Source organism: Falco biarmicus, chromosome 3 (assembly GCF_023638135.1).
Source record: "Falco biarmicus isolate bFalBia1 chromosome 3, bFalBia1.pri, whole genome shotgun sequence".
NCBI lineage: Eukaryota > Metazoa > Chordata > Aves > Falconiformes > Falconidae > Falco > Falco biarmicus.
The window spans coordinates 105,804,383-105,823,260 of record NC_079290.1 but is presented as its reverse complement, the minus strand read 5'-3'; the positions used below and the strand labels follow the sequence as shown (position 1 = coordinate 105,823,260).

General features: G+C 63.9%; 1 protein-coding gene across 6 annotated transcripts; it reads left to right on the top strand.

The window, feature by feature from the left end:
• The first annotated feature begins 120 nt into the window (after positions 1 to 120).
• KCNAB2 (potassium voltage-gated channel subfamily A regulatory beta subunit 2) lies at positions 121 to 18,878 on the top strand. Of its 6 annotated transcripts, XM_056331222.1 has the most exons (16): positions 143 to 225; positions 5,590 to 5,708; positions 6,053 to 6,094; positions 13,980 to 14,023; positions 14,405 to 14,442; positions 14,641 to 14,720; positions 15,008 to 15,052; positions 15,211 to 15,255; positions 15,328 to 15,371; positions 15,487 to 15,573; positions 16,741 to 16,826; positions 17,057 to 17,177; positions 17,321 to 17,415; positions 17,610 to 17,730; positions 17,817 to 17,905; positions 18,403 to 18,878. In XM_056331222.1, exons 2-16 carry the CDS (start codon positions 5,632 to 5,634, stop codon positions 18,490 to 18,492), a joined length of 1,104 nt encoding a protein of 367 aa, XP_056187197.1. In that variant the 5' UTR covers positions 143 to 225; positions 5,590 to 5,631; the 3' UTR covers positions 18,493 to 18,878. The 6 variants fall into 6 exon arrangements, with proteins under 6 accessions (XP_056187200.1, XP_056187197.1, XP_056187199.1 ...); XM_056331224.1 differs by lacking the exon at positions 6,053 to 6,094 and having other exon boundaries at positions 146 to 225; XM_056331228.1 differs by lacking the exons at positions 143 to 225; positions 5,590 to 5,708; positions 6,053 to 6,094 and adding exons at positions 9,468 to 9,703; positions 15,860 to 15,904.

Genomic DNA, 18,878 nt, shown 5'->3' with positions numbered 1-18,878 from the left:
CAGCTCAGCATCGGGTTACTAGGGCGATGGTGCCGCACCGCGGGGGGCGGTGCCTCGCCGCTAGGCCCGACGGCCCCTGCAGCCAATGGGAGCGGCGCGGGGCGCCAGGTATTTGTATGCGGCGGGAGAGGCGGACGGCTCGGCCAATCGGCGGCGTGAGGGGTGGGGCTTGCCCCCCACGAGGGCGCCGTGGCGGAGCGGCGGGGAGCGGCGGACGGCGGGCAGGTGCGGGAGCGGCCCCGGGGCTGTGGGGCGCGGCGGGGGGGGACGATGGGCACCGGGCTGGGGGCCGGGGGAGGGGTGTGATGGATGCGGGCACGGCGGCGGGCAGAGCTACGGTAAGGCCGTGCCACCGCACGCCCCGCCCCGGTGGGAGAGCGGGGCCCCTCGCCCGGCGGCGGCTGTGCGGGCGCCGCGCGGGGAGCGGCGGTGACATCCCCCTGTGTTCTGCCCCCAGCCCGGCGAGGCCGTCCCGCCGCCGGTGCTGCCGGCTGAGGGCTTGTTGACGTTGCACCGGCAGATGGCAGGCGCTTAGGGCCCGGTGGCACGGCGTGCTGGCCGGCCCGCAGGCAGCAGGAGGGCCGCGCCGGTGGGCACCTCCAGCGCCGCCCCGGGCGGAGCTGCCCCGCGCTCGGCCGAGCGGAAACTCCGCTTTTCCAGGCTGTTTTCCCTGCGATGGGGACCCCGTGCCCGCTCGGCCAGCACCGTGCCCTTGCCGTTAAGGCAGGTGTCGTGGGATGCGTTATGGCTTTGCCCTCCCGGCAAAGCACACCTTCCCGGGGCGGAAGGTGGGCAGCGTGCTGGGATGGCCCACCCGGGGATGCCGAGAGGTCCCCCAGTGGGTCGGAGCAGGCAGCATCACCGGAGCAGGCAGCGTCACCGTCAGGAGCGCACCGGGAGGCCAAGAGGAAGCGGCAGGATGCTGCTGTGAAGCTGAGCGCCACTCGGATGATGGACAGGGGCTGCTTTTTCCAAATTTATAAATGACAAAGTGTTGCTGCACCCTTCTGAAACCCTGACCCCTTTTTTCTGGCGTGGCCTCTGGTTTTCCTGTTAAATCCGGCCACATTGGTGGTGTTATTGCTGCAGGTTTACAGTGCCGTGCTGCTGCCGGGGACCAGCATGCTGCAGTTACCAGGGTGTCTCTGGACCACGCACCCCAGGGTGGGTTTTTTTTCCCCAAGATGGCCAAAAAGCGAAAGCTGCTGAAGAAGGCACGATTGGGGCGAGCGGAGGAGGATGGCTGGCTTGCCAGCGGGACACATCGGCTGAGCAAACCCTGGTGCTGGGAGGTAGCCCCGCAGCATCATCTGCAAGCACCCTCATTTTATTTTTAAGAGAAACACCCAGCATGATTTAAAGGCATCCGATGATGGAAACGTCCTGCTCTGGGCTCCCCATGACCGCTGGTTGAGCCTCCCCATGCCTGAGCCTCAGGGTGGCCAGGTGGCAGACGCTCACTCACCCAAGCGAGGTGCCAGTGCTGGGCTGTGGCGCCGACACAGTTAAGGCACCGGTGGGATCGGGAAACCGGGCTGCACGCCACGACTGCACGCCACCAGCTGAGCCAAACTTGCCGAGTCAGGATGTGAGAGCGGCAGGGACAGCTCTACAGCATCCCTGGGTGCTGCCGCATCCCGAGGTGCGGAGGGCTCACCTTCCCCTCCTCCGCTGGATGCCTTTTCCCAGGGACGGAGTGGGAATGGGGTAGGAACCATCATCCGCTGCGTTTGCCTCCGGCTGTCGCAGCTGCTCTGCACCGGCACCGGCGCTGCTTCCCAAAACCTGCAGAGCCTCCAGCTCTGCTGGCAGCTGGGGTTTTATCTCTTTTTGTTTGTTTTTGTTCCTCCTGACTGCGCATCTCCTTTAGAGCACCAGAGCCAGGTAGGTGCCGGTGCCGGGGTGGTCAGCACTGCCGGTGGGTCTATGGTACTGTGGTGGTGGCTCAGCCGTGCCAGCAGCCAGGGCACAGCAGGGAGCCTGTCCACCGGCTCACTGGGGAAGGTGTGTGTGTTGCCAGTGCTGCACATCGGGGACCCATGGGTGCTTGGTGGCCTGATGGACCCAGTTACTCTTGTTCCAGTGTACGTGATGGCCAAGCAGGCATAACCCCATCTGATGTGTTGCCTGTGGTTTTGGGCTGTGTCATTGACTCGGGGAACCAAGCAGTGCCGGGTGCCTGCGCTTGGGCACACACGGCGCATCGCAGGCGACCTCATGTGTCGCAGCTAAATCCCCATCGCCCGCCACCTTCGTTGTCTTAATAACCGGCTCGTAAACATGCCCAAGCCCACCAGCCATGGTCAGAGGGAGTCCGGAACGTGATGGCAGGCTGGGGGAACACTGCTCTGCAGCAGAGGCTTCCCGGGCAGAGAGAAGGGGCAGGGCTGCTGCTCTGCGGCTCCCTGCGGCGGCCGTGCTGCAGGCAGGGGGCTGGGAGCAGCCAGGGGGTGCCGAGGGCCCAGTGCCAAGCATGAGCCAAAAGGTGACGGCAGGAGGTGCCAGGTAGAAAGCCATTTGCAAGGCAGAGCAGGGCAGTGTGAGTAATTGTGCTAAAGTCATCTTTCTTGTGGCGTGTTGAGGTTGGGGGGGGGGGGGGGCATTTGCTGAGGGTGCTGTTTGCAAACAGCGTAAAAGAAAGGGGGAGGAATACGGGGACAGGCACCTGGAGCAAGGAGATGCTTGATGCTGTCTCCCCTGCATCTCTCACCTGAGCAGCTGGGAAGAATGCTGGAGTGCCCAGGGCAGGGGTCCTGCTGCTTCCCCCACCCCAGCACCTCACCCTCTGGGGCTCGGGCTCATCAGTGGGTGCAGAGGCTTTGTCTCTAATATTCTGATTAATTCCATGTGCAGTTTCGCCTCTTGCTTTGACGACAGTGTGTTTGGGAGGCTGTGGTCTGCAAACCGTCCCCCAGGGTGATCTGCCAGAGCTTTGGCTCCTGGGGGCTTCTTGGCCATAAATCCTGCCAGGGTCTCAGCGCCCATGCTCTCATGCCCCATCGTGCCAGCCAGGGACAGGGATGGAGCCCAGTGGGAGCAGGAGCTTTCAGGGCACCCTGGCATCTGGGTCCCAGGCACATCTGCAGAAGAAAACACTTTTCTTCCCTTTCCGTGCATCACCCTGTGGAAACTCCTGCAGTTGTGGACTCGTGGCTGAGTTTTGCCATGAGGAAGCTGAAGGTGCAGGAGTGGTATCAGGGAAGCACCCAAACTGCCAGTGTGGAGGGGACCGGGCTTTTGGGAGTGTCTTTGGCTCGCAGGACCCAGAGGGGCGAGTGGGCCCCAGGGCCTGGGATGCTCTGGCTTCTCAGGGCACGGAGCCCTGCCCCGTGTGCCGGTGGTCCAGCAGCGCTTCCCGGCAAAGTTCCTCTGATGCTGCCGGAGACTTACCAGCCACCGCACTCGGTCCCCCGGCATTACCGCGAGGTAACGGACGAGGGCTGTCGGGTCCTGCTGAAAACTGCGGAGAGACAAGCTCCTCTCAGAGCTGAGCTCATCACCCCACAGACCCCCAGGAGCCGCAGACGGAGCCGGTCCTAAACTGGGCAAGAAGTTTTAAGTCGTGGTTTGTGGCAGTGCAAGCGAGGAAGTGGCACGGCTGCCCCCACTGCAGCTGGGGGGCCAGGGGCTGGCCGGCCCTCCTGCCGGCATCCCCCCAGCTCGCCTCGGTTTTGTTATACTGCTGCTAATTAAGTGATGCCGAGAGGGTGTAAAGCGCCTTGCGGGAGCGGGCAGGACGGTGCCTGGGCAGGTGGCAGCTGCTGCTGCCGTCATTGCAGGCAGCTGCCCAACACCAGGCTGTGGGGAGCTGTGAAGGCGATGCAGGCAGCCCCCAGAAGAAGCCAGGGGGTCGCAATGGTTTGGGGGGCTCAGCAGGGTCCGGCTCGGGGCACACAGTGCAATGGTGCAGGGCCAAGGGCAGCAGCTCCCTCCTGCCCTTGGAACGACAAACCCGGCTTTACGGACCCTGCCTGGCCTCCCGCGCTGGCGTGGCTGCGGCCAAAGGGAGCCGCATTTCTGCGGCGCTCAGGGGAGGGGGGAGATGGGGCTTTGCACTGGGGGCTGCAGTGGGGCCAGGAGCTGCGGTGGGCGGGCAGGTGGCTCCGCGGGGACGGGCTCGGCTGCCGCAGCCGCTGCCATTGGGCCGCGTGGGCTGCAGGGGCTGCACCGGGATGCAGGCATGCCGGGCCAGGATGCTGGAGGGTTGCAGGATGCTGGAGGGATGTGGGATGCAGGATGCAGGCACACCATGCCAGGATGCTGGAGGGAAGCAGGATGCTGAAGGAATGTGGGGTGCAGGAGTATTGTAGGGTGCAAGCACACTGGGCTGGGATGCTGGAGGGATGCAGGATGCTGGAAGGATGCAGGCACACCAGGCTGGGATGCTGGAGGGATACAGGATGCTGGGGGGATGCAGGGTGCAGGCACACTGTGTCAGGAGGCTGGAGGAATGCAGGATGCTGGAGATTTGCAGGGTGCAGGAGTGTTGCAGGATGCAGGCACACCGGGCTGGGATACAGGAGGGATGCAGGATGCAGGAGAGATGCAGGCATGAGCTGCTGGGATGCATGCAGGATGCGATATGCAGGCACACCAGGCTGGGATGCTGGAGGGATGTGGGATGCAGGCATGCTGTGCCAGGACGTAGGCAGGATGTGTGCCAGGACATGAGCTCGCTCTGCAAAGACCAGCTCCTGCTGTGCCCAGGACATCTGGGGAAGGAGCCTGGAGATCTCTCATTTCCCATACAGGAAAAAAAAGCAGCTCATGACCTGCAGCATGAAGATGGCATTTCACAGATGGCCTGAAGAAAGATGGGTTAAATTTAAAAATTAGCCCCGATTTTGTAGGGGAGGTGTTGTGGTTTTCTGTGATACTGGAAACTGCTGATGGTGTTGTGGGATGGGGAGCGGGAGCAGCTCCCTAGGGAGTCATGCCAGATGGCTCCTTGGAATGGAGATGAGGACGGGGAGGGTCAGGGGTGCCTGGGGTGAGCCCCCCTTTCCCTCGCAACTCCTGCTCTTGCTCACGCAGTCACATGCAGGCTGTGGGAAAGGCCAGGCTGTTTTCCTTTCCTTGACTTGTCACTCACAGAGGGACCCTCCGGGGGTTGTGTTAGTGCTGGGCACCAGCAAAGCATTTCATTTCGCAGGCCCACATTTCCTCACCATTTCCTGATATGTTGCAAGACCTCCATGGCACGGGTCACTGCCTCGCTGCCGCAGCTGGGTTGCCCAGTGGCATGCCCTGCTTGCCTCCCGTGGGCAGCGAGGCGGGCGGGAAAGTGGGCAGTGAGGTGGGCAGCGAGACAAGCAGCAAGCAGCCCTGCTCTGCCCTCCCCAGAAGCCCCAGGAATTTGGGGAGAGCAACCAAGTTAGGGAGTCGGCAGCACAGGGCCAGGGTGGGATGCATTTGGGATCGGCGGTGGGTCAGTGTTGGGGGGCTGGGGCTGGCAGGGCTGCGGTGCCCTGCCTTCACTGCCTGTGCCACACACCCATCCGGCTCACCAGCTTCTGCAACAGGAAGCACCGTCATGCATGCGCCCCAGAAACCCCCATTTCTTCCTCTTTTTCTCTTCCCCTGTGGCAGGGGTGAGGCGGCGAGCGGCTCCGGGGAGCCCAGGCTGGCTCCATGTATCCCGAATCCACCACTGACTCCCCGGCGCGACTCTCGCTGCGGCAGACAGGCTCCCCAGGGATGATTTACAGGTAAGGATGCGGGTCGGTGCTGGGAGGGGGGCTTCAAACCCAGGACTTCAAACCTGGGGCTACGACACCCCAAAACCACCCCGGCAGACTTTGTGCAAAAACTTGCAGGACTGCAAAGCCCCACATGGCAGCAGCAGCAGTTTTAGGTGCTGATGCCTGTTATGGGAAGAGTGGGTATTGCCAGGGATTGTGCCGGTGCCCGCTGCGTGGTGTCCCCCTGCCATGTGACACGGGTGGGCACCACCAACCCTTGCCACGGCTGCTGGCTCTGCTGCTCGGTCCCGCTCCACCTTTCTAACGGGGTTTGTGGCATCTTTCTTCTTTCTTCCCTTTGCTGTCGGAAGCGCGAGGTATGGGAGCCCCAAGCGCCAGCTCCAGTTCTACAGGTAACCCAGTTCTTCCCCCTCCCCAAAATCCTCCCCCGACAAGCGGATGCGGCTGAAGCCCCGGCAACCCCTGCCCGTGTCCGTGGCGCTGCCGGTGCTGATGCTGCTGGCACAGCCCTGCCCACGGTGCAGGGGACCCTCCGTGTGGGACGGGCATTGCCGGCGCGGCACCCCATCTTCACCTGCTCACGGGTTTGGCAGAGCGGCGTGGGGACCCTGGTGTGTGGCTGGGTGGGTGGGGGCCATCCTTGCCAGGCTCCCCAAGCAGCAGAACGTGGCCAGAGGGCTACTGGGGGACAGCCACCGTGGGGGTGCAGGGCTTGGCTTGGCTCGGGGGGAGCATCCCGTGCTGATGCTGTGCCTGGAAGAGCCTTCTGGGTTTTCCCAAGGGCAGCTCCAGGAACCTGGCCAGCCGCTTCACTGCTCCTTCCATTAAGAGAAGCGTCTTTAAGTGGTACAGAAGGCAACACTTCCCCCTGTGCCCCAGCTTTTACCGTCTGAAGTGAAGGCAGCACTTTTTCCTGCACTCTGTGCCAGTGGCTGCTTCAGTGCTCTTGGGGCCACAGCAGCCCAGCAGCGCTGGACCAGGTCTGGCCTGGCTGCAATGGGCTGGGGGCTGGGGGGCTGCCCCCCAAGGGAGCCGTGGCCTCCCCACGCATGGCGGGAGGAGGAGAGGCTGGCTGGCACCAGGCTGGCTCGGCGGCACTGCGAGCTCGCCTGTCCCAGCAATGTGCTACGACCGACACTGCCGAGCCTGAGCCACTGGTGGGTTTTGGCTGCCAAACTGGCCAGGCACAGCCACACACCTGAACCGCTGGACACATCTGGTGCAAAAGGCTCCCGAGGCTGATGGGCAGGAGCCAGCTTGCCTGTAGGCTGCCTGTAGGCAGCTGCCACCGGTGTCTCGTCACCCAGCCCCGTTCCAGGGCTCCTGCCTGGAGGAGTCCGTGTTTCGGTCCTGCTACAGCCCAGCTGCTGTGGGGGTGGCAGGAGGGCTGCGTGCGCCGCAGGGGTCCAGCTCAGCTCCCTGACTGCCCCCAGCTGACCCCACATGCCGGTGGCGTGGGACCTGTCACAGCAGGGCGAGGGTGGGCTGTGCTGCGGGCAGAGGCAGCGATGCCAGCGTTGATAAAGCAGCGGCACATCCCTGGGCTTTTAGCAAAGCGGGCATGAATAATTTAGCTCCCTTTCGCAAGGAAGAAAATCCCCTAATAGGGCTAATGGAGTGTGGTGAGAAAGCTGGGCTCTGGGGGGGCCCGTCGCAGCCGCCAATTGCTTTGGACGCCAAGCGCTGACACTCCCCTAATGCAAAAAATCAGTGGCCGTGCGTCTTTTATAGCTGCCCCGGGGCAGCCCGGCTGCCCAGAGCTTTGCTGTTGATGAGCAGCATCCCCAGCGTGCGGGTGAGTCGGGGCCGACGGCGCGGGCGCAAGCTGGGATGGGCATAGCTGGCTGCGGGCAGCAGGGAGGGCGTTCTGCAGGGGGTGGCTCAGGATTTGGTGGCTTGGGGAGCTTTGTTTGGGGTCTTTTTTGGTTTTAAGCAGGCTGTTGGTTGCCAACAAGTTCCCAGCTGGGCAAGCTAGGCTGGACAGATGCCTTTCCAAGCAGCTAACCTGTGCACCCAGCTGTCACCCATTTGTTGTGCCCTGCCGTGCACTAGCGGCCCCGTTATCCCGCAGAGCCTGTGTCCCCATTGCTGCTCCTGCCCCACAAAACAGCCTCTCCTGCTTGGGCATGGCGCTGCTTGGGCTTCGGCAGCTCCTGCAGCCCCCACTGCTTCTTCTCCCTCAGGCAGCGTCCGGATTTCTGCTAACGAAGGGCCCTCGGGTGAACCCGCTGCCTCCGCACTCTCTCCGCCGCCCCGTAACATTGCGCAGCCGAAAATCAGGGAGGTGTCGAAGTGAGGTGGCCCGTGGGCTCCTGCCCCGTTCCTTGAAGCAGCCCAGCCCAAACCCCCCGCAGTCCCGCTTGCTGCAGCCATCTCACTGCAGCGCGGTGAAGCTGTAGAGCAGCCGTGCAGCCAGCTCAGGCTGTTGCCGGCAGCTGTAGCGCGAGGGGGTCCTGCCAGGGACATGGGGGTCCTGCCGGGACCAGGTGCTGTGCCCATGCCCGTCAGGAGCCATTGGTGCTGCCCTAATTAAACCCACCAGCCATGGAGAAGGTCTGGAGCTGGCTCTGGACTCGAGGCATGGCAGGGAGAGGAGGCTGGTGGCCGGGGTTCAGTTTGGCTTTGCCGCAGGAGAGGAGTCCCCTGTCCACATCTCCCCGTGCCCCCAAGCCCTTGCTGCCCAGCCAGAGGAGCATGGGAGGGTCTCCGGCAGCAGCTGGTGCTCTGTATTTTCTGGGTTTTCTGCTTTTTTTCTTGAGGTCACACCTCAGCGGGATAGCGCGCTTTGCTCTTGGCTCCTGCTGCTGTAAATTTGAGCTTTGCAGGGAAAGAAGAAACCACCAGTGGGAGCCGGGCTGGAGGCTGGTGCCGGTGTGGTGACTCCCAGCGGCTGCTTCAGCGCCAGCGCCGCGGTTTTGGCCCCGGTCCTCACTCCTTGCAGACACTTAGTGTGAGGGACGCTGCAGAGAGTGGCAGGGGTATCGGTGCCAGTGCCACCACTGGCAAGATCCCAGCCGTGGAGGTGGTGAGCACCACCGGTGCGAGGAGCCCGCTCTGCGGCAGGCTGTTTTCGGCAGCCCGCGCTGACTGGGAGGTCGCTGCCACACCTGTGGGGGCTGTGGGGAAGGTGTTGGCTGGTGGCACTGGTTGCAGCAGCCTGCCATGGGCATGGCAGCCACCAGCGAGCACCCAGCGCCTACAGCCCCTCTGCGGATGCCCACCCTCCCCAGGGAGCCCCACAAGGACACATTTCTCATCCTGGACTCTCCTGCTGGCACACAGTGCCGGCTTCTCACCGGTGGCACTTGTGCCACCACTCGCCCCACCTCAGCCAGCTCCTGGCCCCAGCGCATCCCTCGGGAGGATGCAAACCAGTGGCAACCCAGCTGGTGTGAACTGGGACAGCAGCTCACAGGGCTCAGGGTGGCCGTGGCTGCACCCCTGCTGCGCTGCCACCCATTGCCACCAGCCATAGGCAGTGCCACGGCCCTTCCCTGCCACACTGCCGCCTTCTCCCTTCCTTTGCGCTTTGGCTCCCCTGCCAAGGCTTTGCTCTGCTGAAGTGACTGGCTTTGCCAGGGTCCCTGCTCTCCCCTCCCCGTGCTGCAGGTCCTTGCAAGGGTGGGTGCCACCACTCCAGCATCACAGCACGGGCAGGGCTCTGCCCTGAGCAGCGATGGAGCCTGGCGTTGCAGCGGGATGCTTTCCCAGCTCTCTCCATAGCATCCCTGAGCGGTCAGCGGCAGGGCCGGCCTGCAGAGCCCACGCTGGGGTGGCGGGATGCTCTCCATGACGTACAGCGAGAGCCTGCGCAGCGTGGCCAGCCGGCACCCTCCCGAGTGGGGGCTACCACCGGCCCCCCGGCCGGCGGATGGGCTGGAGCTGCGGCGGCTGCGGGATGTGCGGGTGGCAGCACGGGCAAAGACGCTGGAGGAGTTCCTGCGGATGCACGGGCTCTCCCTGGCCGACAGCACCGCCCGCACCACTGGCATGAAGTACAGGTAAGGCGGTGCCGGTGCCTGCCAGGGCAGCGAAAGTGGCGAGGGCTGAGCGCACCCAGCTCAAGATGCGGGGATGGAGCAGGGGATGCTGCTTAGCGCTGGTTTTACACTTCACTGGGGAAAAATCCGGCTTTCACTGATTTCCCTGTGCTGTGCCGAGGTTGGGAGGAGCAGGTGTCATTGGCACGATAGGTGATCTGGCACAGCGTGCACAGGCGAGGCTGCAGCAGGTCAGCACCGTCATCTCTTGCTTGCTCGATATTCTTTGAGCTTCTCACTTGGTGTTCCCTTTTGCTGTTGAGAAGTTTGCAAGTGCAAACACACTCTGTGCTTCTAGAGCTCGGGCGGGTAGAGCAAATGGCTGCGGAAACGCTTTATCCCTTTGATGAGCATTCGTGGCAGCGCTGGTGCTCCATTAATTTTGTATGTGGGCCCTGGGCGTGGTGCAAGGTGTATCAGGGTTTCAGTCGACTTTTGTCCTTCTCGTTACGGGCTGGTGCAAGGAGGATGTGCCGGGCAGCTGGAGAGTCGGATGCAACTGCTCTGAGGGCACATGGCTGTTGTGCCCAGCCCATCCCTTGCTGCTCTCCCCCAGTGTGGCAGGTGGGGTGTGGGGCTGGACACCCCCAGTAACCTGGTTCAGGCTTGGGCTGGGGACGGCAGCTGTTCCCCCCTGAGAAAATGCAGGGGTGTCCCTTGCCCCCCTTCTGCTGCGGTGAAGCCGCCGGGAGCGGCAGCTCTGCCGGCTCCTGCCGTGCCACGCTGCAGGTCAGGTTCCCCTCCACTCACGATGACAGTGGTAACATTTACACAGCAGCAAGAGCCCATCTAATATTCATGGGGTGGTTATTTATTGATGGGGAGAGGCTGGCACAGGCACCCCTGAAGGTGATCCTTTGAGCATGTGTCCGCTGCCCCCAAAATCTCTGGGGTTTCTCCTCCTCCAGGGAGCTGCTGATTGCTGCCAGGTCCCTCCTGCGCCGGCGCTGGTGGGATTACCCAGCTAAGGAGCTTTGTGGCACAGGGAAGCAGAGGAGATTACAATATTTCTCATTAGGTCGGGGCCAAATGTCCATAATTTCCCCCACAAGCCCCAGGGGGCATGCCAGGGGCCAGCAGCTGGGACATGGCCCCAGCCACAAAACGTTGCTGTAGCACAGCCAGCTTGCATCCCCCCTTCATCAGGAGATGCTGGGCTGGGTTTTGCCTAAATCCGCTTAGCTTGCGCTGGGTGAAATTTGGGGGGTGTGCTGCTGGGGCCATGGCCCTGAGGGGGCAACCAGCCCAACTTTAGCAAACCACTGGCCCCTGCCCCGGTGGCATGGCCACCGCCTGCGCTCTCGCCCCGGAATCGTGTTAGTTGGTGATAGGCAAACGTTCCTGCCGGCAGGTTTTGTTTGGGGTTTGCATCCGCCTGGGAGGAGGGATGCTGTGCCGCTGTGGCGCAGCCAAAGGCAGACGAGCGGCCCCTTCACCCCCAGGACCCCAGCCCCCCACTGCACCCCACACGAGGGCTGGGCTGGAAGCATTGCCCACAGGGGCTGCCCGGTGGGGCACCAGGGTCCTACCGTGCCGCGGCCTCTTGGGGGGCACCCGCAGCGATGCTCCCCGTCCTGCCCTCCCACCTGCCCGGGTGCCGCTCGCTCGTTTCCTGAGCTCATCAAATATTGAGGGCAGGAGGGCTGCCGGGAGCCGGCTCGGTGCCCGCAGCCCCCCGCCGTCACGTTGGCGGAGCGACGGGAGGAGCTCCCCGCCTCGCTCCTCGCTCGGGGCGCCGGCTAAATTTAGGCAGCTGGCGCGGCTGCCCGCCGGAGCAGCATGCAGGTCTCCTTTGTGTGCTCCGAGCACAGCATCAAGAGCCGGAGCGCGGAGGATCGGCTAAACCGGCAGAATGCTGGCAGCCCCAGTCTCGGCACCCGTGGCAAGTTCCGAGCAGTGGCCATGGTGGCCCGCAGCCTGGGGCAGCTCTCGGTGCAGAACGCCCCCTCCTCCAGCGAGTCCAGCGTCAAGCAGCCGGGGATGAAATACCGGTAGGAGATGGGCGCGCTGCTCGGGCAGGCAGGTTTGCTGCCTGTCCAGTTGCTTTCTCTGTTCCTCACCGACATTGGGGGGGCAGGGGGGAGCGGGGAGGTTCTGGGGGACTAGGTGTGCTGTGCTCCCCTAACCCCCAGTTTGCATCCTGCTCCCTTAGGTTTCTCAGTGCTAAAAGTGCCGACCAGGTGCCTCCGTCGCCTTCCTCACTGTTTGCTCCTGTCCCCTCTTGGGGTGGCTTTGATCCAGCCTCGTGTAAAACCAGCGGGATGGGGGGTGGTGGTGAAGAGACTAAAATTTAGGCTAGGACTAGGAGCACCCCCAGTCCCTGCCAAGTCAGGCAGGCTGCCGAGCCCGGGGGGTCTGAGAGTCATGGCACGCGTTAATCCACGGGCTGCCATGGCATCGCTACAGCGCTGCCGGAGACTTGCTGCCCTGCGAAGCGTGCACAGAGCTGTAAGCCTGGATTCAGACCTCAGCTGCCCGCGGTGGGTCTGGAAATGAAGGGTGGCATGTGCATATTGTGCCCCCCCGCAGCCAGCACCCACTGGGTTAATGCGCTCCCCATCCCTGGCACTGGAGCAGAGCACTGGGGGCTTCCCCCTCTGAGATGAGCGTGCAGCCGGGCATGGGGCTGGGGGCTCCCCCCGGATGAGCAAGCACGCACACCACGGTCCAGCTGACAGCCACTGCATGCCCCCGTCACAGCCCAGATGTGACCAGCGTTAGGCACAAAGCGCTGCAGGCTGGTGGAGCACTGGGGTGAGACCAGCTGTCACCCACCATCATTGTCCAAATCAGCCGAGTCCCCTCTCCCAGGCTCTGGGGAGGGGTCTGGGGCTGCTCCGTCCAGCTCTTGAACACCAAACCCTTGCGGCAGCAGTGCTGGGGCCATGTGTGGTGACATCCTCCGGGTTCAGTGCCAGTCACGTCCCCATTCAGAGCAGGGGATGTGGGGCATCCCCCACCCAGGCAGTGGGTGGCCAGCTCAGGGGGGTCCCCGCCGGCAGCTGCGGTGGGGACAGTGGCATGGGGGGATGCTCCGTGCAAACAGATGGGATAGGGCGGCCATGGTGCAGTGCGGGGCGATGCTTGGCCTTCGCCGGTATCTGCCAGCATCGCCGTTGGGCAGCTGGTCAACACACTTTCAGGGAGGAAAGCTAGGAGCGGTGATGGGCTGCCAGTGCCCACCCACCCAGGAGGACCCTGGTGATGCCTCCATGGCCTGGAATGGCTGGGATGTGGCCGATGCCATCCCCCCACCGCCACGACCCCCCATCACAGGGGCTTGAGCCGCGGCCATGGCCTCTCTGTGCTGCGAAACGCTCTAAAAATAACACAGGGTTGAGGGGGGAGCGCCTGCGACTCCAGATGTTGGGCAATAATGCGGTGGCGCGGAAGGAAGATGCCCCGACTCGGCTCAGGCCACGATTCACCGCCGCCGCTATCGGACCGTGGCTGCTCGCTGCCTGCTCGCCGTGCCCGTGTCGCCGTGCCCGTGTTGGCGATGCCGCGGTGGCGATGCCTCCCGTTGCTATGCGACACCCGCGCGGGCGAGCTGCCGCGGCTCACCTACACTTTGTTTATTTTAACGCTCATTTCTTGAGCTTTTGTCATTTTTAACAAGAAACTGGCTCTCCATCACTGTGGCGAAGGCGTCTGCCAGCCCGGCCCCCTTCCCTAAAGCTGTTCTCCAGCTCCTTATGCTGCCTAAATTTTCAGGGGTGCTCCATTTCTCCGGGACACTGCTCCACTCCCGAGCACCCTCTCCCCATGCCAGCCCTGGGCCGTGCCGCAGAGAATGGGCACAGCTCATGCCACGTGTGGGATGCTCCAGGCCTGACTGCCAGCATGCCATCTGCCCCTGCTCCTGCCTCGTTCCCCCGTGCCAGCAGCACTGCCGGGGATGCTGGATACCCCAGCCTCGTTACGGGGAGCTGCTTTAACGAGGTCACAGCCCACTGCCGCTCTGGATTACCCTGCCGGGCACGGCAATTATTTTGTGTGCGGGAAAACAGCGTCACTGTGACAGTGCTGGCAAGCCGCGGCGTGCCTGGCCTGGGTTGGCTTTTTAACCAGTTGTTGGGGGACCCTCACTGCAGGACCACCCCGGGCAGGGATGGGGACCAGGGACTGCCATCATGCCTCCCAGCCCATGCGGACGGTGCGCTTGGTGGCACGCGGGTGCATGAGATGGCGTTTTGGGGCTTTCTGGTGGCTTTCCTAATAGGTGTCTGTCTTCCAGGAACCTCGGGAAGTCTGGGCTGCGCGTGTCCTGCCTGGGCCTGGGTAAGTGCCAGGGTTTGCCGCAGCCCCTTGGCATCCCCCTATCCCGCAGTCGCTGCTGGCCCTCCCTGGCGAGAGCAGCGCTCGCCTGCTCCAGTGATGCTTTGTGAAGGGAAGGAAAGGGTTGTGCTCTGGCCCAGCGGCGGTTTTGAGATGCGGCCCAGAAGTTGTCAAATTATTTTCTCTTTTTCTCCTCTGACATGAATAGAAAGCGACCAGGCTGTGCTGGGAGCACCGTGCCGCATGCAGTGGGGCCAACTGTGGGCACTGCATGCCAGGGGAGCTGGGGTGGGGGGCCAGGGACTGGGGGCAGTGGCGTTCGATGTTCGCCGTGCTCACTGTGCTCACCGCGTTCACCATGCCTGCACCCTCTCTCCTCTGCAGGGACGTGGGTGACTTTTGGAGGGCAAATCACAGATGAGGTAAGGACTGCGCCCCTTCGCCCCATCCCTCCCCAGCCGTTCCCAAGCAAAACAGGGAACAGGTTGGGCCAGCAGAGCCACAGGCGCTGGTCTCAGTGCATGCGGTGTGCCGGCACTCACCAGCGCTCCTGAGCGCACAGCTCTGCGCTCCAGCCCTTGGCCAACCCTCTGCCAACCCTCCCCGCTCTCCTCTCGCAGATGGCGGAGCAGCTGATGACTTTAGCCTACGACAACGGCATTAATCTCTTTGACACAGCAGAAGTCTACGCTGCCGGCAAGTAGGTACCCTGCTTCGGCAACGGCACAGGGGGCCTCACCCTGCGCCCCAGCCTCCAGCACGTCTCAGCTGCGGCGGCGTGGGGTCTCCTGGCTTTGCCGGCTGAAAGCGGCTGCCAGGCTGGGTCTGCGAGCACTTGCTCGGCGCAGGTGATGGCTTGGGCAGTCCCATGCTGCCCATGGCCGTCGGTGGCGCAGCATGGTGAGCAGTGGCTGCTCCCGGGCCACGGTGGCCCGGAGGCATCGCAGCAGCCAGGGCAGCAGCAGCTGATGTCCCCTTCCCTTGTAGGGCTGAGGTGGTGCTGGGGAACATCATCAAGAAGAAAGGGTGGAGGTAAGCTGGACTTCATTCCTGTGCGGCAAAGCCGTCACTGCCGTGGCGATGGGCTGGGGAAAGGTGGCAGGGCAGCCCATGGCATCAATGCGTGCGGGCAGGGAGCAGGCAGGGCTTTGTGGGTGCTGCCCCCAGTGACTCTCTCTTTCTCCCCACAGACGGTCCAGCCTGGTCATCACCACCAAAATCTTCTGGGGAGGAAAGTAGGTAGCGTGCCCACCCTGCGGCAGAGCAGCCGGAGCGTGCCAGGCTCTCACTCACCTTTCCTTTTCCAGGGCTGAGACAGAGAGGGGCTTGTCCCGAAAACACATCATAGAAGGTAGGGATGCTCGCTGGGCGCTGCCAGCCTCGGCGCCAGGCTGTGCCCGCACCGGCTGCCTCACCAGCTGGCAGCACAGGGCCCGGCGTGCCTGACGGTCCCGTGGCTGCGGCAGGTCTGAAGGCATCGCTGGAGCGGCTGCAGCTGGAGTATGTGGACGTGGTGTTTGCCAACCGGCCTGACCCCAACACGCCGATGGAAGGTGGGTGCCATCCACGGTGCCACGCTCCTCCCCGCTGCCTTTCATCGCTGTCGCGGTTGGTTTGCACCAGGCTTTTATTTCAAGGGCATCTTCCCTTCCCGAGCAGAAACCGCTCCTCTGCCGCCTCGGTCAGCCCGTGCCACGGTTAAGGCTCTGCCACCCCAGCCCGGCGCCAGGACCCGCCTCGGGCTGCGGCGGGGGCGGGTTGGTGGCGCGGCAGCAGGTCGCTGCCCCCGTCCCGGCAGCGGCCGACTCCACTCTCTCTAAATCTCTCTTTTATCACCAGGGGTCCCATTTAGTTCCTCCAAGTCCAGGACTTTCATCGTAGAAGGTACTCCCTGCCCGCACTCTGCCCGCCGGCCGCTGCCTGTGTCCCAGCGGCATTTCCTGGGGCAGAACCCCCACTCCTTTGTGATTCCCATCCCCATCCCCCCCGCCCCAAGCAAACCCTGCCATAAAATGCACAGACAGCAGCAGCTCACCACCACCAGCCCCATCTTGCAGTTAGAAGGGAAAAAAGCAACGAGGCTCCCCAGCCTGCCCAGGGTCCCTGTCACGGGGCACCCTTTGCAGCCATGCCGGGGACCGCGGCAGGGTCCCTCCTCGCCGGGGTGGCTGCGAGCATGCCGGGGTGCGTACTCTGGTGCCGGCCAGGCAAACCTCGCGCCCCTCGCTCTCCCCGCTGCCCGCCTTTGGCTGCAGGAGCGTGCCTTGGCTTGGCCCCAGCCTGCATGGCTCAGGGCCGGCTACCCCCAGAGACCCCCACGCCCCTGCACGGGATCCGGGCTTCTCTCCTTCTCCTGGGTCTTGGTGCGTGGGTGATGCTTCAGGTCCCTCCCCTGGCAGCGGTGCCAAGCGTGGTGCTGGTGCTGGTACCCTGCGGGGCATGGGACCGGTGCCAGGACCCCCGGGCAGCTCTCCATGCTGGGAGAGTCCTGGCATCACCAGCGGCACGTCAGGGTCGGCCGTGGTCCCTGGCAAATCCTGAGCAGCTGCTCCCTCGGTCCCCATCCTGCTCCTCTGAAAGCATCTTCCAGACACAACCCAGCTCCCGCCTCGGTGTTGGGGAGCGGGATGCTCGTCAGCTGTCGGTGCGGCGTGAGCCCCCTTCTGCCAGCACAGCACCCTGCTAACGCCCGCCTGCCGCTCTCCCCTTCCCTCCGGCAGAGACGGTGCGAGCCATGACCCACGTCATCAACCAGGGGATGGCCATGTACTGGGGGACCTCGCGCTGGAGCTCCATGGAGATCATGGTAGGGGGCCCAGGGGGCCAGGGGCGGCTGTGGTGGAGCAGCCCCAGTGCCACTGGTGACACTAATTTAATTAGACAGCAGCTCTCAGGAGCCAAGCGCTTGCAGATGCACTTGAGCCTTCATTATTTTTTGGGGTGGCTGCTCAGGGCTCAGCTGGGGGCATCAGGGTGGGGGTCAGCAGGGGGTTCGGCATGGGCAGCGGGGCACTGAGAGTCCCGGCTCTTTGGCAGGAGGCATACTCGGTGGCCCGGCAGTTCAACCTCATCCCACCGATCTGCGAGCAGGCCGAGTACCACATGTTCCAGCGGGAGAAGGTAGAGGTGCAGCTCCCTGAGCTCTTCCACAAGATAGGTACGGCAGCAGGGGTCCCGCTGCAGCCCCCCCAAAGTATGGTGCCCACCAGAGCCTGGCAGGGCATGGCGCAGCCCCTGTGCCGCTGTCCCCGGGGGAGCTGTGGGCTGGCAGTGTCACCCCCTGCTCTGCTCCGTCCCCAGGTGTTGGAGCCATGACCTGGTCCCCACTGGCTTGCGGCATTGTCTCAGGGAAGTACGACGGGGGGATCCCCCCCTACTCGCGCGCCTCACTGAAGGTGAGCCTGGCTGGAGCCGGGGCGGGGGGCACAACAGGATGGGCAGAGTGGGGGGCACAGGGCCAGGGGTATCAAAAGGTCCCTGTGGGAGCAGGAGGTCCAGCAGCCACAGCCCAGGGGGTTTGGGGATGCCTTGCCTGTGCAAGGTCCTGGTACACCTCAGTTCCACCGTGACGGCCCCTCCTGCCCCCCAGGGATACCAGTGGCTGAAGGACAAGATCCTGAGTGAGGAGGGCCGGCGGCAGCAGGCAAAGCTGAAGGAGCTGCAGGCCATCGCCGAGCGCCTGGGCTGCACCCTGCCCCAGCTCGCCATCGGTAAGGGGCTGGGGATGCGGGGAGGGCCGGGGGGACGCCAGGGGTGGCCAGGCCATGCTCAGGCTCTGCTCTCCCTCCTGCCGCAGCCTGGTGCCTGCGCAACGAGGGCGTCAGCTCCGTCTTGCTGGGTGCCTCCAACGCCGACCAGCTGATGGAGAACATTGGAGCAATACAGGTCAGTACTCCCTGCCTCACTGGCATGCCGGCAGCATGTGCCAGGGGAGGCTTTACTGCGGGGAAGGGAGCAGACCCCGCTCGTGGGGCTTTAACGGGGCAGCACGTGCCCGTGCATGCATTGCTGCAGCAGTGCTGCAATGCATGTTCCTGCAACATGTGCTCCTGCAATGCCCAGCGCTGCAGTGCTCACTGCTGCAATGCACCAGGTAGGAGAAGGAGGTTCCAAACCTGGCTCCAAACAAAAATTAGGGGCTTTGCTTGATCTGAAACCGAGCAGCAGAGATGAGGCTTCGCTGGGCTGAGAAGGCAGGGGATGAGCCTGACCCAGGTTTTCCGTAACTGGGTTACTCAGCCGGCAGGCTGGGGCTCATAGCATCAAGGTGGCGGGGTGGAGGCGGTGAGCGCAGCATGGCTGCGTGGCGCCGGCGGCTGCATCCTCCCACATGCACCAGTAGCATGATCCCAACTCCCAGCAGCGGCCCCCGTCCCCCACAGGTCCTTCCGAAGCTGTCGTCTTCCATCATCCACGAGATCGATAGCATCCTGGGCAACAAACCCTACAGCAAGAAGGACTACAGATCCTAAACGCGCACCCAAGTGCGCTGCCCGCCGCGCAGCCCTCGCCGCCCGTTCGCTTGCTTACGCTTTGTTGGAGCAAAGTGGAGAGTGTGGTTTGCACCACGAGCGCCGCGAGCCAGTGCTCCCACCCGCGCTGCCCTGGACCATCGTACCACTTCCACCCGGCGTGGCTCTGGAGCACAGGGATGGCCGCTGGCGGGGAGCGCATGGGGGCAAGCCCCGAGCTGCCCGGCCACCCTGCCCGCAGCCCAAGTTGCCGCGGGTGCCACCGGCGCGGCACGGGACCCGTTGCATGCGTCGCTCCCGCCCCCTGTGTTACTGGAGGTGGTGGGCGCGGGGGTGCGAGCGGGTGCTGTACGCCCACGAGGTCAACAACACGAAGCTGTTCCCCA

Coding starts and splice junctions, on each gene's coding strand:
- KCNAB2 (XM_056331228.1), top strand. CDS start 9,483: ATGCTCTCCATGACGTACAGCGAGAGCCTGCGCAGCGTGGCCAGCCGG. Junction 9,704..13,979: donor ACCACTGGCATGAAGTACAG/GTAAGGCGGTGC, acceptor TCTGTCTTCCAG/GAACCTCGGGAAGTCTGGGC. Junction 17,178..17,320: donor TGAGCTCTTCCACAAGATAG/GTACGGCAGCAG, acceptor CTCCGTCCCCAG/GTGTTGGAGCCATGACCTGG.